General features: G+C 38.7%; 2 protein-coding genes across 3 annotated transcripts in view; one reads left to right on the forward strand and one right to left on the reverse strand.

The window, feature by feature from the left end:
• The window catches only part of LOC120781455 (transcription initiation factor IIB), a 348,751-nt gene that overhangs the window by 51,955 nt on the left and 278,355 nt on the right, over positions 1-18,441 (reverse strand). The window lies entirely within an intron of this gene.
• LOC120781456 (methionine aminopeptidase 1D, mitochondrial) overlaps positions 11,884-18,441 on the forward strand; it is a 39,717-nt gene continuing 33,159 nt past the window's right edge. The window contains exons 1-2 of one of the 2 annotated variants that reach the window (XM_040113672.1): positions 11,884-11,962; positions 12,062-12,264. In XM_040113672.1, coding sequence (XP_039969606.1) covers positions 12,223-12,264 — 42 coding nt within the window. In that variant the 5' untranslated portion in view covers positions 11,884-11,962; positions 12,062-12,222. Of the gene's footprint in view, positions 12,001-12,061; positions 12,265-18,441 lie in introns of both variants that reach the window. The other variant, XM_040113671.1, reaches the window with a different exon arrangement.

Consider the following 18,441-nt stretch of genomic DNA (forward strand, 5'->3'; position numbering starts at 1 on the left):
ACCTCCAAATCTGGCAATTTTGCAGCCGATGTGATGTCGGCACGTGTTGCTATCGCTTTGCTCGGGATTCTTACCGTTGTGGTTGGAACAAGTATGGTGGCGTTACCTTCATTTCCCTTTCCAAAGTTTTACTAGGTCCTCCGTGGATTTATTGTGGCGCTTTGCACGGATGCAGGCGCTCAGCTCGCTACGGAGATCTGCTACGGTGCGCCCTTCGACAGCGATGTGGTGTCGTCTGCACTCGGTGACTAATCGGTCCTTCTTTAGCCAATAAATCCAACTGGTCGTGTCCGTCTCAAGCATTAGAGCCTTATTCGCTGGAATACTGCGATGCTTATGATTGTGTGGGGGGCGCGGCGAACCTGAGTCATGAGCGTTGGTGACCGTTTCATGTTTTTCACTGTCACTCACAAAGTCAGGTCCCTGCTCGGGCGCCATTTGTAATGTGGTTTCCTCCATAGCTGAGATATGCTCAGCCGCTCCAGGGTCAGCCTTGGGACCCACGAACCCTTAGCAAAAAAGAGACGAGTTTTATCCTCGTAAAGTTATATCCACACCCCCACCCCTTATTTTGACAGCCAGACCAGCGTGATGTATACAGTGGTGATGAAAACGAGCGAGATTGACGAGCCAGGCGTTGCCGCTTGTTGAGGCTGACACGGTGATGAAAACGAACGGGATTGATGAGCCAGGCGTTGACGCTTGTTGAAGCTGGCACGGTGATGAAAATGAACGGGATCGATGAGCCAGGCGTTGACGCTTATTGCGACTGGCGCGGTGATGAAAATGAACGGAATTGGTAAGCCAGGCGTTGACGCTTGTTGCGACTGGCACGGTGGTGAAAATGAACGGGATCGATGAGCCAGGCGTTGACGCTTATTGCGACTGGCGCGGTGATGAAAATGGACGGGATCGATGAGTCCGGCGTTGACGCTTGTTGAGGCTGGCACGGTGATGAAAATGAACGGAATTGATGAGCCAGGCGTTGACGCTTGTTACGACTGGCACGGTGATGAAAATGAACGGGATCGATGAGCCAGGCGTTGACGCTTGTTGAGGCTGGCACGGTGATGAAAATGAACGGAATTGGTAAGCCAGGCGTTGACGCTTGTTGCGACTGGCACGGTGGTGAAAATGAACGTAATTGATGAGCCAGGCGTTGACGCTTGTTGCGACTGGCACGGTGATGAAAACGAACGGGCTCCTCTGTGTAGGAGAGATTTCATTAATAGCCAACCGTCTTCGTTGGCCTCCAGCTATTAACTCTCAAAACTGTCCTCCACTTACGTGTCGCCTGTTAGTCACGTTAGTTTTTAATAACGGTGCCCTACGGTACGTAAGCAGTGGTACTGACGCTGTTCGAAGCAGCGCAGCTGTACCCCTCATAGTAACGGTCGAGCCTTTGCGCGTACCGATACCAACCTAACAAAACGGCGGGGTCATTGCGAGCACTGGCATCACCAAAGCGTGATGCCTTTTCTACGCAATGCCTGCGAAGTGCCTCATTCTATGGTATACGGCAGTCATTGCGAGCACGCTTCGGTGATGCCTTTTCTGCGCAATGCCTGTGAAGTACCCCATTCTACGGCAGAGTCATTGCGAGCACTGGCATCACCAAAGCGTGATGCCTTTTCTGCGCAATGCCTGCGAAGTACCCATTCTACGGCAGAGTCATTGCGAGCACTGGCATCACCAAAGCGTGATGCCTTTTCTACGCAATGCCTGCGAAGAACCCTCTACGGTATGCACTGGCATCACACCGAAGTGTGATGCCTTTTCTGCGCAATGCCTGCGAAATATCTACTTCTACGGTATGCACTTACCCCCTGCTTACTGCTATTTTCCTGCGCGATGCTGGGCGACCGTCCGGTTCGGCGAGCTGGAGCAAATGATCGCATTTGGTGTAAAGTACTTGCTTTTATAGCAGCATCGCGCAGCTTTCGTCACCGTAGCGAGGTAAGTTGTATGCGTATGGTGCGTTAGTACGTATGGTGGAAAGCTCTAGCAGCTTTCATCATCGTAGTGAGGGTGAGTTGGGTGCGTAGTCAATGCGGTGAAGTTTAGTACGTATGGTGGTATGGTGAGGGTACATGATGTACTGTGGAGCGAAGTTGACGTAAATTATTGTAAGGTGGTAAAAGCCACGTTACAAATTAATATAAGATTTCAAAACTTCCGGTTGGCTCTATATAGTAAATCCCCTGGCCAATAATTTTGATAGCTTACCAAAATTAATTAAAAACATAATTGCGCGTATCTTCTCCACTATTGGCGTAGACGCCGCTTACGTGTTTATAGCCGAATTTACAACAGCGCACCAGTCGTTCTTCCTTTTCACTGTTTTGTGCCAATTGGAGATACCAAGTGTAGATAAGTCTTTCTCCATCAGGTATTTCCAACGGATTGAAGGTTTTCCTCTTCCTCTGCTTCCCTCTGCTGTTACCGCGTGGAATACTCTCAGAGCTGGAGTGTTTTCATCCATTCGGACGACATGACCTATCCAGCGTAGCCGTTGCCTCTTAGTTCGCTGAACTATGTTAATGTCGTCGTCCATTTCGTACAGTTGTTCGTTCACTTGACTGCGGTATTCGTCGTTGCCTATGCGGAAAGAACCACAAATCTTCCTTTCAAAAACTCATAAAGCCGGCTTATTAAATGTTGTCAATGTTCATGTCACTGCACCATGACTTGTAGAATTTGGTCTTTGTACGTCGAGAGAGGACTTTACTTCTTAATTGCCTACTCAGTCTGAAGTAGCACATGTTGGCAAGACTCATTCTGCGTTGGATTCCGAAGCTGTTATTGTTGTTAATACTGGTTCCAAGATAGATGAAATTATCTACTACTTCGAAGTTATGACTGTCTACAGTAGAGTTCGCAAACTGTCGACGGCACTGTCGATACTATCGACGATTTTGAAGAATTTTTATAAAATAATTTTTTCTTTCTAATCTTCAGATTAATTTTTGTAATAGTAATAGTAATACCCATGTGTTAGTGAAATTGACATTTTCTTAAAAACTTTTATTTTTACAACTTACTAACTGTCAAATCAATTGCTATTGCCATTGCCAATTCTGTATGTGGGCATTTGTTATCATAACATAATCATTTGCGCAAAGCCTTAGGGTAGGTAGGTTCCAGCCAAGAATGATAGAAACAAGATTGCGCAATGACGAGTTCAAATTTTGTTCGTTCTGCGCATCTACGTCACGGTTGACCAACTTACAATCAGCTGATTTTCAGTTGGTTGTTTTTTTCTTGCAATAAGAAGAATATCATCAAATTTAACATCAATATAAGTGAATATTAATAAAAGATATCAATATAAGTGAATATTTTATAGTGAACATTAACCTACATATTCATTTAATTGAATTTTCATTGTATTATTTAAAAATAGACAATCTTTGCTGTGTTTGTTTCAACCATATACATTTATGTAAATAAAAAGATTGAATATTTTGTAACCAAGTATCAATTTATTGTTTTATTTAATTTTCTTTTTTTACTAAACATATGTTCAATTATGTTTTTATTTAAGGAACGAATCCTAAAATATATTCTAGCTCTGAAAAATAATTATTTTATTTTCGAGCTGCAATTTACAAAATCACTTAAATCTATGTGTTTCTGGACGTAATTTGTACATATATGCAAATCATTACCATTGACGTCGTCAAATATTGCTTGCAAGGCTCTCATATGCTCCATCAATATATCTGTTGGTTTTGAGAGTCCTCCTTCAGAAAGGTGATCCACCCAAGTATGGGACGAACGTTTTTCAGAATTGGCACAAATTTCGGGGTTGTCTTTACCGAGTTTGTGGCAGATGTACCCTGCCAAATTTTCAAGTCCGTCGTTGTTGAGAATCTCCAAGTCATCATTTTTTTCGATTAGGTCAGTGGAATTCAGATCAACTGACACACGTTGAAAAATATTACCTGCAAAAATATAATAAACATACATACATGTGTATCAATAAATGGAATAAATTGTTAGTTATTATTATTACTATAATTAGGATAAAAAACAGTGCTTAGTATGCAAAAACTTAGTTTGTATGTAAGTGCATATTTGCATTTGTTAACATCAATACAATTTTATATAATAATGTTTTCTGTAGTTTTAGGTTTATAATACTATGTATGTTTAATATTTTGATAATTACCGGTTAGAGATAAGTAATTTCCTTCCAAATCTGGTGTGTTGTCGACTTCAACATTGCCTTCTTCTGTGATCGCTCCTTCGCTGTGACCAAGTATATAGGAACGCAGCCTATATTTGAACTCCTGCCTGTTAGGGTGAATCACTTTCAATAGCGCGGGCGAATAATAAGTCAACCGTGACGTCAGCAAGAACAGCTGACTGAAAGCAAACATGCGCATTGCGTAATCTCTTTCTCTATCATTCTTGGGTTCCAGCTGATGTAGCGCATGTTTTGAGCTCTTGAACTGTTTAAATATTTTATGTGCAAAATAGGAGAAAGATCCTTTTTTTCAAATGTATTTCTGGGAAAAATGAGAATTCATATTTTTGGACTGCTATATAATAATTGTGGCATACAGTTTATATATCAATTAAAATAATAAATTTAATATGAGCAATGATATTTTGATTTATGCTTTATAAGTTTATTAAATTTAAGACTTCGCTCATTTCCAACCAACTATTTTCCTGTAATTAACAATATGAAACTAAATATTAATTATTTGGAAAAAACTTATTTTGAAAATGTACTTTATTTATGTAATATAACAAACCCGTCTTAATACTCACTCTTCTAAATTTCATATTACCGAAATGAAAATGCCGTCGGCATATGTGCAAATGGGATATGTTGCCTCTTCGAAATTTTCATAGAAATGAAAACTGCGCTGTCAAACAGCTGAAGTGACAACTTATCGCTTAATATATATGGCAAACTAACTAGTATTCCATATATAATAGGCATGACAATACAGTTAGTATGCTATAAAGGCATGGCAATACAGTTAATATGACATAAATTATGAATACATCTTAAGCAATTGCTCAAGAAAAAAATTACTTATTTCTTGAGCTGTAATCCAATAAACAAAGATAATAAACTTATGTGTGTAAGTATATAAATAATTTCATTGCAATTTAAGGAATGTGGATGAAAATTCGTAAATTTTTTACAAGTTTTCAAAATGAACTATATTTCTTAATAATGAATTTAACTAATTGTTAATGAATTTAATGATTACTTTGAATTTCCTTCAAACCAGCATTGTCATATTCGCATTTTATAAAATAAATGTATTAAAACTTAGTTCTAGATTTTTTCAGAACTGCATACTAGCACAAGAAAATTTCCTGCGGAAACAATTGGCCCATCTTAAGCGTTTTGTTTTATAAGAAGATTTTGCAATTCGTGAGAGCTGGGTGCTAAGCTTAAAGGTTAGTTTCCAGCTCTCAAGTAAATGCTCAAGAAAAAAAATTCCTTATATCTTGAGCTGAAGTCAAGTAATTTTGGCAGCAGGTTACGCATTGTGAATGATTCACATAAGAAGAGCAATAGAAGAAAAACAAAGAAAAAAAGAAACTCTTCCCACGACAGCCGGTTCTACGCACCGGAATTGACTCGGATTTCATCCGACCAAGGGCTGTTCTTTCGGCGATCGAGCCCCGTTTGGATCGGTAAGTGTTAATTTGTGTTTATCGTCACTGGAGCAATGTCTTGCAGCAGGGTTGCTCCGTATCCTCCTGACTCGCGCTGGCATTGAATCCAACCCGGGACCGGAGGAATTTTTCTGCTGCGTATGCGCAAAACGGCTCAACCAGGCAACATAGCTCCCCTTCTGACTTCCCCCCCCCCTCCCCCCAACCTTCATCCCGTTCCAATCCTCGTGCAAACACCAACCAGCAGCTCTTGGTCCCTCGCACAGTCTGTTCCGTGTGTCAGGCCGTCATACGTCGGAATGTGACATCCGTCAAGTGCAATTCCTGTACTGGCTGGTGTCACTTTTCGGCGTGTTCCGGCCTGCGCCCCACACGTGAGTGGAGTGATTCGTACGTTGCCCCATGCTGCAGGAGTCTGCCCCCGCAACTAACAACAGTGGCGTCGCCTACCAACACCTCAGCGCGACAACCGCCCCTGCGGGTTCTACAGCTGCAACAACTACCACCCACACGTCCCTCCCTCACCCCCAGGATCACTTACATCATCATTATACGTAAAGATCGCGAGCGAGATAATGGTGGTGGCCTAGCCTTCATATTGCACAACACCGTGCAGTATCGCTTAATCGATGAAGACATCGACCCCAGGGATACTACCCTAGAATGTCAGGGTATAGCTATCCGGTTAGGCGATGTCGAGCTCGAAATAATTAATATATACGTCCTCCCAGTTACATGTTGCCCAACAGGATATCACCTGAATATAGGTGCGCTACTTCGTGGTGAAAACCGTTTGGTACTAGGCGATTTTAACGCGCACCACGATCTTTGGCATTCCTGCCTGTCAAATGATCGTAGGGGGATGAAGCTGGCGGAACAGATTGATGATTCGACATCCTGCACAATGAATGACTAAGCCCCCGCCAGAGTTATGGACACCTGTAATAGCTCGCCGGATATTACCATTGTTAGCGGTGGTCTGATAAACAGCATAACCTGGCGACCTATGCTAAGTCTCGCATCAGATCATCTGCCCATAATTATTTCGATCGAGAAGCCTCCTGATTTTGTTTCTGTGGACAACCGCACCTACATTAACTTTAACAAAGCTAATTGGGTCGGCTTCACAGAATTTACTGAGAGCACCTTCAACGCTCTACCTATTCCTATGGACGTATGCGTTGGCGAACGTCAATTCCGCAAGGTGATCGCAGCAGCTACAGTTCGCTTCATCCCGGAGAAGAATAGCGGAAATCCGCCCCAATTTCCCAGATGAAGCAGCCGGTTTAGCTAATGAGCGCGACACCTTACGCCATGCCGATCCCGGGGATCCCCGAATAAGGGATCTCAATTTGGAGATTCGGCGTATGGTAAACCAACATAAGCGGACGAAATGGATAGAGCACCTGAAGTCCTGTAACCCCTCCACCGGTGTGAGTAAGTTTGGCCTACTGTCAAAGCTCTGTCTAACCCGAAGAGACATGACGACCGAGTTGAAGTTCAATTCAATGGTCATGCCTCTTCGGACCCGAAGAAGTGCGCAGGCTATTTTAGCCGGCAGTTCACACTGCACCCTTCGGTAGACAAAGCTAAACGATGTGTAAACCGACGGCTGCGCAAAATGCCAAACGACGGCGCGCCACTTACTTTCACCGATGAGGAGGTTCAGGGTGTCATTAGCAAAGCAAAATCATCCATATAAATTGGCCGTGATGGAATCAACATGCTAATGCTAAAGCATCTAAGCTCGACGGGAGTAGGATATCTCACCAAGGTCCTCAATCTGCCGCTGACCACTCGTCATAAACGCCCAGATAGTTCGTGGCCTCAACCAGAAACCACCCTGGGAAAGAACGATCCTCGTAGCGTTGGACCGGTCAAAAGCTTTTGACACGGTCAATCACACAACTCTGCTGCAGGATATCGAAACAACTACGCTCCCTCCAGGGCTAAAGAGGTGGACCATGAACTATCTGAGCGGTTGTCAGTCATCCGTACTATTTCGAGGTAAAACATCTAAACTGAGAAGAATTAAACAGGGGGTTCCGCAGGGTGGTGTCCTCTCCCCACTACTGTTTAATTTCTACATCTCGAAACTCCCTCAACCACCAGAGGGAGTTTCCATAACCTCGTACGCTGATGACTGCACGATATTGGTGTCGGGCAATGGAATCGATGGCATGTGTTCGAAGGTAAACAGCTACCTCTCCGACCTTTCTCGTTTCCTCACTGCACGAAATCTCACACTTTCCCCCACCAAATCCACAGCGACCATATTCACAAACTGGACGAAGGAGTATAGACTTGAACTTAACATTGCAGTCGACGGCGTCAAAATTCCGACTGTCAATAACCCTAAGATTTTAGATGTAACATTCGACAGTCTATGCTCCTTCTCTCCTCATACGACCGCGATTATCGCCAAGGTACAGAGCCGCAACAAAATCCGCAAATCGCTAGCCGGCAGCACATGGCGAAAAGACAAAGAAACGTTGTTGGCAACATACAAGGCAATCGGCCGGCCAGTCCTCAATTACGCAGCTCCCATATGGTCGCCTGGATGCAGTGGCACGCAGATGAGGAAACTACAGACCTGTCATAACACTGCACTCCGGACCACTACGGGATGTTTTTGATGTCTCCCATTGAACACCTCCACAGTGAGACGCTTATACTCCCAGTTAAGGAGCATAATTAACTCCTCTCCAAGCAGTTCCTGCTGGGATGCTTTCGCAGAAATCACCCTTGCAGCCGTCTGCTTGGAGCGGAACCGCCTCCTAGGAGCATCAAAAGGTCATTCCTGGATTATGTCGACGACGTCGTACAGTGCGCCGACCGGACTTCGGACGCAAATAACTTTCGACAGGTGCTGACCGCCATTCACAGCGGAGCCATCAACACCTTCACCAAGTCCCTTCCCGTGAATGGCGTTCTTGGAGTCAAACCACCACCCATCGCAGACGAAGAGCTCCAGCTGCCGCGAGAAACGCGTGTGACCCTTGGGCAACTTCGTTCTGGATACTGTAGCAGCTTAAACTCCTACTTATCCAGAATAGACCCTGACATACCCAATGTATGTTCTGCATGCAACGAGTCTCCGCATGACACTGACCACCTCTTTGCATGCCCTACAAACGCTACCCATCTAACACCTTCCTCCCTCTGGTCCGACCCCGTCGAAACAGCACGTTTCTTGGGCCTACCGTTAGATGACATCGACGACACCACAAATGACATTTACCATCCCAACGGGGATTGAATTTACATTAAAACAACAACAAACATTCTTTGTATACTTATACTGCATAATACTTATCTGTGGAAATACATTGGTTGATAATTGGTAAGGGGGAATGTTTAGTATAGTATCTCATTTTGAAGAGGTTTTGCGCAAAGGGGGAGGGGGCTGGGGGCTTGATACCCCCCTCATTTGAAAGGTAATGAATGGAGCTTTTGAATAATAGCACCCTTCCCCCCCCTAGGACCACGGGGGGCTCTAGGGCAGCCTCCTGAAAATGGTGTAAAATCGTAGTTTTTCGAAACAATTTTCAGTAATTATTATAAAATGTATGTATTTTTACGCATAGAGTGACTCTATGTTTATTATTATTATTATTTCAATGAATTAAAGTGGAAATCCACTTTATTTAAATAATAAAAACACTGAAAATTAAAATTTGTATATGTATCAGTAATAATGCATACAAGTAGTTGAAGTACCAAGATAACCCAACCAACCATTTAAACAAGACCCTCTAAATAATAAAATTGTGTTTTCATTTGTATGTTTTAGTTTTTTTATTTCGTGTTATACACGTATTTAATAACAGCCAGTAAAGCATTAAATGGATCTGTATTTTTTTTTTGCATTTCCCGCCTCCATAAAAACTCTACTATAACATCAGCAAAGTTTGCCGGATTATTGTAGTTGTCTTTGTAAAAAAGTCTCTTTACCACACGCCAATGAGACTCAATTCTTTGTGTGTTTGTGCCATCCTCGGCGATAAAGGGATTGGCAGGGTCACTATGGTTAACCTTTTTATGGATGTAACCATATTCAGGGAGGCATTCGTATGCGCGCCAAAAGTCTGTTTTTATAGTAGTTCCTTCTCGAACATTTTTGCGAATAAGAGGGATGAGGACCTCAGCGGAACTTACGTTGTCCGGGCATACCTCCAGTCTGAGGTCCTCACTGCCATCCTCTATCATACCCAGGACCCAATGCCCTTCTACGCGTCTTCCTGAAAAAAAGAAAAGTATTTGAATAAACATAATTGCATTATATATAAATTATTATTATTACCTTTGTTGTATTTGCGTTTTCCGAATTTACTTTGGCGTCAATCTGCACTACCTTTCCTGGACCACCAATCTTCCCTTTGAATTCTTGGTGGTCTAACTGAAATATAACTACTGCTTCCCTGCAGTAGCTATACCAGTCGGAGATAGTGGCAGATGAGAATTTCTTTTCAACGCTCGCATAGTCCTCCCTATAAATATCTTCCCGCCTAAATCGGTGGGCAAAACAATACATCAGGTAAAACACCTGGGGAAAGCTTAGTTTGACGCCTTCAAACCACGTGCCCGCTGCCCTTGAAATAAGGGACTTCGACCTACAATTGCCCCTAGAGCATTTGAAGTACCCTAATGGAGGGCGTTTGTGCAATGCCATTTGCGTTTTGTGAATGGCACAAAGCCGACTTTTTGGCAACAGGCCGTATACCTCAGCAAATGCTACACATAATTCATGTGAGCCCAAGTATTTCACCATTTTCACTACATTCCACTGCTGTATTGTAGTAGCATCACGACACATTACTGCTGCAGCGCTCGTGGATGGAATATCATCATCTTTGAAAAAATTAGATATTATTTTATATAATACTGTTTTCAAAGAAAATTTCAAAGCTCTCTGAAAAGCGCCGCAGGCTAAAATTTGGAATAAAAAATCGCGCGATTTTTTATTCCAAATTTTCGTTATATGGACGTAATATGTATATTGCCCACTTTTCAGAGAGCTAAATAACGTATTATATTTACCTGATTGGTTATTTGACATCATTATAAAGTGATTTTATTTAATTTGATTTAAAATTCCCAATTGTAAAAACACGTTTTAAATAAGGCACGCGAATATAGTCTAATAAAAATTTGAATTCCATTGAAATCAATATACCGTTAATACAGAAGTAACCCAACCAACATTTTTTCCATAATACTAACGTATTACTCCATTATTAAAATATATAGCATAACCTTAATTGAGCGTGGCCTTAAGGAGCCATCCTACCACGCCACCCCACCCCACCCCACCCCTTTTCACATGTGTTAATACTTACAACCATCGATCCGAAACGAGTCCTATGTAAAGTAACCCAAATGTATATAAAACCTACCATTTTGATTCGTTGGGTTATTACTGTCTCCCTTTTGTGCTTATTTTCTTCGTCGTTTGACAGTTCATATTCAGTAATTTTGCTTACATTTCAATGAACAGTATAACACGTAATTGAAAGCTGCTTTATTTATTAAATTGTACATAAAATTGCAACTTAAAATTCATAATTTATCATTAATTCAATTAAACATATTTCAAAGAATGTGTGTGTGTTAAATTGGTTAAATTTTTTGCAAGCAGTGCAACAAAAACCTCAAAAGAAGAGAGCCATTATTTGAGCAAATGTGAAAATGTGCGTTTTTTGCTTACTTATATCTAAAAAACAAATTAACATTTAACAATAAATTTACATTTAAACCAAAGTTTAATTCATTGGCTATCCGTGCTATATAAATTTGAAAAAATCCGTGCAGGAATTTAAGAGGAATAAGCAATGAAAATGAGATACTAAACTAAACCCAACCCTTGGTAAGTTTCATACAACATTTCAAAATGACCTATATTTCTTAATAATGATTTTAACTAATTGTAGAATGAATTTATGATTACTTTGATTTTCCTTTAAAATATGATGTTTCTTCGCAAACCAGCATTACCATATACGCATTCTATTAAAAAAAAAATGTGTTAAAAATTAGTACTAGATTTCTGTAGACTTGCATACTATCACATGAAAATTCACCGCAGCAAATTTTCTTGAACATTTCTTAAGCGTTTTTTGATATGAAGTTTTTACATTTCTTGAAAACTGGGAACTACCCTTAAGGGTGTATATCCCAAGTGACGCAGAAGCTCTTTCGATTCATAATATTGATTGCACTAAAATTATCGAGATATCGATCTTTTATTACCTGCAGAGAAGCCGGTAACGTTGTAAATTTCGTGACCCCCGTTATAAATAAAAGGAAATAGTGTAATGTACGTGGAGATGAGGTGGTCATCTTTATATTCAAAATGTGAATGACAATTGTTTTCTATTTGTTTATTTAAATTAAAATACGGTCTTTTATTTAACAGCATGTATTTTTTTTTCGAGGAAACTCTCAGTGGAAAGGATCGTATCCAGCCATATTAAAAAACCAGATTATTATTACCGATTTCACTATCCGGGTAGTACAATCGGTGTGCCAGATATTAAGAATGAATCTGAAGTAAATATTACTCGCTTGAGCTGTAAGATGGCAGGACAAGTACTCGAAGCGTGCTCGCGATTAATAAAAGTAAGTTATATTTCAGATTATGGAATTATATCGATTCTCCGAGGGTTCTACAAATTGAGGGGTTCAATTTTAAAACATCGTCTTGCGGGAATAAAATGGGTATCACTGGAAAGGTGACGTTCTGCAGATCACGAAAAAATATATATGTATATAGTTGCCGCTGACTAATAGTTTTAAAGATATTTGCATATAAATTTGAAAAATTTACAACGTTTACATTGATAATTTGTATATTGTGAATAACTTTTTCGGCTGGGATTTAGATTAGCATCCCCGGATTTCGGAGATAAAATGGGTGTCACTGAAAAGGTGGCGTTCTCCTGATCACGAAAATATATACATTTAGTTGCCGCTGACTTATAGTTTAAAGATATTTGCATTTAAAGTTGAAAAATTGACAACTTTTACATTGATAATTTGTGTATTGTGAGTAACTTTTTCACTTATATTGTGCACTTTTCACTTACTAACACTTCACTATAACGCGCCGCGCTTCAAAAAAAACCATGGCAACCCTTTTCTTATTATTGTTGTAATTAAAATAAATAAATAAAATAATTACAACAAATATTAAAAAATATTGTTATTTTAAGTGAAAAGTGCACAATATAAGTGAAAAAGTTACTCACAATACACAAATTATCAATGTAAAAGTTGTCAATTTTTCAACTTTAAATGCAAATATCTTTAAAACTATAAATCAGCGGCAACTAAATGTATATATTTTCGTGATCTGGAGAACGCCACCTTTCCAGTGACACCCATTTTATCCCCGAAATCCGGGGATGCTAATCTAAATCCCAGCCATACATTGGTTTGTACATTTGTATTACGATATATACATATATGGCACAATTCCGATTTCTTTGGCGCCGCGATTTGAAGGTAGCGTTGGAAAGAGGAAGTCCTCCTGATTAAAAAATATATAGGGTTATAGGTACCGCAAACGCTTAGTTTACGAGATATTCGACCTTAAAGTTCAAAAATTCGCAAAATTCGAACATTTCAAGAAGCTATTTCACCACGTTAAACCCACTTTATTCACATTTTCCTCTTCAAATTAATTAAGTTACACTATAATCTTTTAAATAAATCCACATTTTACACTTTTAGCAGGTTTTTTATTTAAAAAATCTTTAAAAATTACATTTTACACTCGTAGTGTGTGCTAAAAACTACGACGAAATGGAGCACTGCCATGTGATAAAAAGGAAATTCGCTGAAAATCCTTTTTTCCCAAAAATTCCTCTATCCATTCATATGGATATGTTCTTTATTTAATTTAATAAAGAAATAAGTAGTATTATATAGTAATATTATATAATAATATTATGTGTATATAGTATATTGTCACCTAATATACAAAACAACGTATTATAAATATAAATGGAAAGCGCTGACAGATATAATAACTAGTTTATAACGAAAACTCAATTTTGTTCAATATCAGTGCAAGATAACCAAAAAATATAACCACTTTATAACGAAACTCAATATATTTTTTTTATTTTAACGCAGAAAGGAGTACTGTGCGAAAGTACTTCAGTCATCACGGGTATTCGCTCGACCAGGGTTATTTTTTTAAAGGGCGGCCGAAGGCCGCCAACGCAGAAAGCAGTACTACGCGAAAGTACTTCAGTCACATAAATCACATATTACACATTGTCACCTAAAATGCAAAAGGCCGTAACTAACATTTTTAGTATTTTACAGGAGAAGCAAAAAACGTTATAGTTTAAAGACTACTTAAAGCTAAATATTCAAATTGTAGATTTAAGTTTAGAAAACAAAGACGGATTTGTTTCTGAAAACCAAATTAATGGGAAAAAGCAGTTTTTAAGAAATGTTAGTTACGGCCTTTTGCACTCTATTTTTCTGAAACCAAAAAGCCGTGAAAAAAATTGTGTATAAAATGAAAGCAATGCTTAAAATAAAAAAATGTGCTTTTAGGCTGTAACTGAAAAAGTTTTTAACAAGTTATGTCTTTTTGTATCTATTTATTGTAAGTATTTTAACACAAAAGAAATTATTTAATTAATACATTTAATTTGAGAAAATAAAATTAAATTAAACTGGTTAAGAAAAACAAAATAATTCATTTGAAAACAACAAAACCTGCAATACAAATAGCAAATTAGAATAGGTTTAAGATGTAAAGGGTATATTATCATAAAAGCTGTGGCAGTCAGCTGGAAGTAAAAATTTAAGTTCCTGCTGGTGTTCCCTTTTCTTTTTGGATATTGATATTCTTTCGGTATGTAACTGAAGATTCGATGTCCCTAAATTTTTGTTGTGTACGTTGTGGCAAAACGTTATAATCGTCGTTGATATTTGTTTTATAATAAATTATTCCAGATGGATCATATGCCAAGCCACGTATCATATTAACAGTTGGCTCTTCGGATTTTTTGCCTGTATTGAAGATACTGAGTTTTTTATACATAATTTATACATGTGTGTTAAGTTTTACCTGGTCGAATAGATACGTAGCGCTTAGGAATACTTTCGTAGTCAAGGAAATACTTGTAATCAACATGGTGCACTTTTAGAGGAAATGGGTTCTTTCGAGACTCTCTAATCAAGCCAGACAGCTCAGATGGTAAATTTATTTGTCTCTTGTTGATTTTTCTTTGAATGAGGGAGTGGGTCGAATCACACTCCATTTGTGTATGTCCCACTATTAAATATTTATGTTCTACCGTTATGTTTTCTTGAACACATAAAGATAATATTGCATTAGAGAGAATTACATTTTGGTTCTGGTAGAAACAACCATCGGAATATATAATTATGTGATGAATATTTGGTGACTTTTTAATGGAATTTTTTATGTATTTTATTATACATGTAGCAAAGGTAGAAGCAACAAGGGTACCATCTGTTTCGTCTCAGACAAAATTGTCAGATTCATGTGAAATAACGTTATAAATTGTGAAATTGTGCACTTGTAATTTCATTTTAAGTACGTGGCATTTGCATTTGTCTGCGGAATCAATTTCACTGCCTGCATGTCAATGCATAACAACAAGCGTAATCCTGATTTTGCGTTTTCTATGTCAATTAACTTTTCATTTCTCATGTCTTGTATATCCTTTCTATGAATGTCATACTGATCTTGGGATAAGTTCTTCGATTCGTATGATGTGCAGGTGTCGCACATATAATTTTTTGGCTTAAATATACAACAGTTTTGTTTTTTTAATACTGCCATAAATGTTGGAAAAGATACATGAACTACTCCATTAGTCTCGCAGTCTTTAGAATAAACTTCATAGACATGTTTGTAGCGTAGATAAAAACATATGAAAGCACACTTGAACACGTTTAGAATGATGTTTTAAATAGTAACGTTTTGTAATTGATCTTCTAGAGTTCTCAACACCAATTCGCTTTATGTTTGCGCGTTCAACAAGATTAACGACATACATTTTTTTTGATCCCATGACATTTCCCAGAACCCATTATATATTTCCTTACGGTTTTCTTCGGGAAATGTAGAACAATTCCGTACATCACTTTTCTCACAGAATTTTGAAGTACATCCAGCTTTAAGTTCTCTTGGAGCTTTTTCACTAATAATGCCTTTCGATAGTCCCATGTATTTTTTCCTTTCAATCGGTTTATTATATTTCCAGACCTTTTATTATTTTTTTAAGTTTTTCATTACAACCATTTTCACAATTAGTACTCATTTTATTAATTTTGTTTTATTCCGGGAATAAAGGCAGTAACACAATAACACAATTCGATAAAGAATGAAAGATAATGAAAACAACTGTAATTACGGATAACACAATGTGTCACATTGAAATTGAATCAAAGAGAATGCAAAAAGGGTAGTTACGGCTTTTTGGTTTATGAAATTGTTGAAGTTGTAGTTGCGGCCTTCTGATTCTCGCCTATAAAGTCGTTATTTTTGGACGTATGCATATAAAATTTGCTGTGTACGTGTTTCGGTTAAGTATGTACTTCATAACACAGCCACACAAAAAAAAAAGTGTCCGGATCTGGGGTCGAGACATATGTCTTCCTATGTATTTCGACGCGCTGAATCTAAATCCGACATCAGAATTGGGCCTGCACGTCCAGGTTCGTCCCTAACCTCAAAAAACTCCTAAAATCACCAATATATGTAAAAGTAATCATAATATACTGTCTTAAGAGCAAATTTATATACGAATACCAATGTCTGCAAGATTCGCACCCTACGATTGCCGTGACCTTACATAACCTAACTTAACCTAACCTAACACAGCCACGAAAAATTTTTTTTTCGGATTTGTGAACGTGTCATATGTCTTCCTATGTATTTCGACGCGCTGAATCTAAATCCGACATCAGAATTGGGCCTGCACGACCAGGTTCGTCCCTAACCTCAAAAAACTCCTAAAATCACCAATATATGTAAAAGTAATCATAATATACTGCCTTAAGAGCAAATTTATATACAAATACCAATGTCTGCAAGATTCGCACCCTACGATTGACGTGACCTTACATAACCTAACTCGGATTTAGATTCAGCGCGTCGAAATACATAGGAAGACATATGTCTCGACCCCAGATCCGGACACTTTTTTTTTTTTGTGTGGCTGTGTAATCAATCAAAAAGTCAATTTTGAATTTTTTATTATTTACGGCCTTTTGCATTTTAGGTGACGACATATACATATGTATGCAGAAAGTATTTTTTTTTATAGTTAGTATTGAAAAAAGAATCACGCGAAAAAACAAACAAAGAAAAATTTTTAAAAATCCAACATATTTACTGTTTAAGATGTGGCAAGGCTCGTTTTCTTCATAATTGTAAACAATCTAACCTTTTCAACGATGAGTGTGCTAAGTGATTTTTAAATTAATACATTTAGGTAAAATATAGCAAAATAAAAGTGAAATATGAACTTATTTCAATGTTTAGAGTGTTTAAATATACAGAGTGAAAAACGTGAAAAAATTTAGTGAAACATAGAGAAATACCATGTGTTATTAGTGCAAATTTTTGAACTTTTAATCGTGAATATCTTAAAAAAATAAAAGTTATTTTTATATTATTTTTGGATATTTCTTCTCTGGAGAAGCTCCTCTATCCGCACATACCCCATTTATACGGAAAATTCGGTTTTTTTACCCCTCCTCCAAAGTAATCAAAATCGTGCCTATAATGCATTTTACACTTATATATTATACTTTACTTTTATTTTATTATACTTTTATTTCCACTAACACTACACTAATTTGTTTCTAATCATTTATTTTATATTAAATAGTGCAAAAATAACTTTAATTCCATATCAGACTTTAGTTAAAATCCATTTATTCATAAAATAAGAAATGGCTGTAAACAAGCAAAAAATTAGTGTTACCATATTTTGTAATGGAATAAAAATAAGAAAAAAGAAAGATTATGACGTCCTAACTAAATTCATTATCGTGTGATGAGTAATGTAAAATCTTTCAGAATTCTCATTATCTTGATAAATCCCGGTGTTGGATCGGGCTAAAAGGAGTTCAACGCAAAAAAACTGAGCACGTCCAGGTGTTGGTCCGACCAAGGGTTATTTTGTTTGAAGAACTCCCGAAGGCCGCCAACGCGAAAAGGAGTTCAACGCAAAAAAACTGAGCACGCCCAGGTGTTGGTCCGACTGAGGGTTATTTTCTTGGAAGCGCGGCCGAAGGCGCCAACGAAAAAAGTAGTTCAACGCAAAAGAACTGAGCACGCCCAGGTGTTGGTCCGACCGAGGGTTATTTTTTTGAAGCGCGGCCGAAGGCCGCCATTGCAGAAAGGAATTCTATTCGGAAAACTAACCTTTGGTCTATTGTCTCAGCGCATTGATGAAGTTCAATTGACTTCTGGGCGCTAATGAGGCTATGCGATCCCTATCCGGAAACATTATTTCGAGGGCCTTAGTCCTGCGTCTACAGACTGCTGTGCATTCGCTCAGCAGGTGCTCCGGGGTTTCAGGTTCCAAGTCGCAGAACCGGCAGTTAACAGATGCCTATTCAACTTGCAGTGGCCGGTATACAACCTTGAACCTACTCAAGTTGTATCCTCCCATTAGCAACTTGACATGTCTCATACCGTGCGTTTGCCGCCAATGCTTCTCCCTGCCCACTCCTTTTTTTTTGCGGAGTAGCTCCTTTATGGTTTGTGGACCTACCCCAATAAAGGGTTCTGGT

This window comes from Bactrocera tryoni, unplaced genomic scaffold (assembly GCF_016617805.1).
Source record: "Bactrocera tryoni isolate S06 unplaced genomic scaffold, CSIRO_BtryS06_freeze2 scaffold_7, whole genome shotgun sequence".
Lineage (NCBI taxonomy): Eukaryota > Metazoa > Arthropoda > Insecta > Diptera > Tephritidae > Bactrocera > Bactrocera tryoni.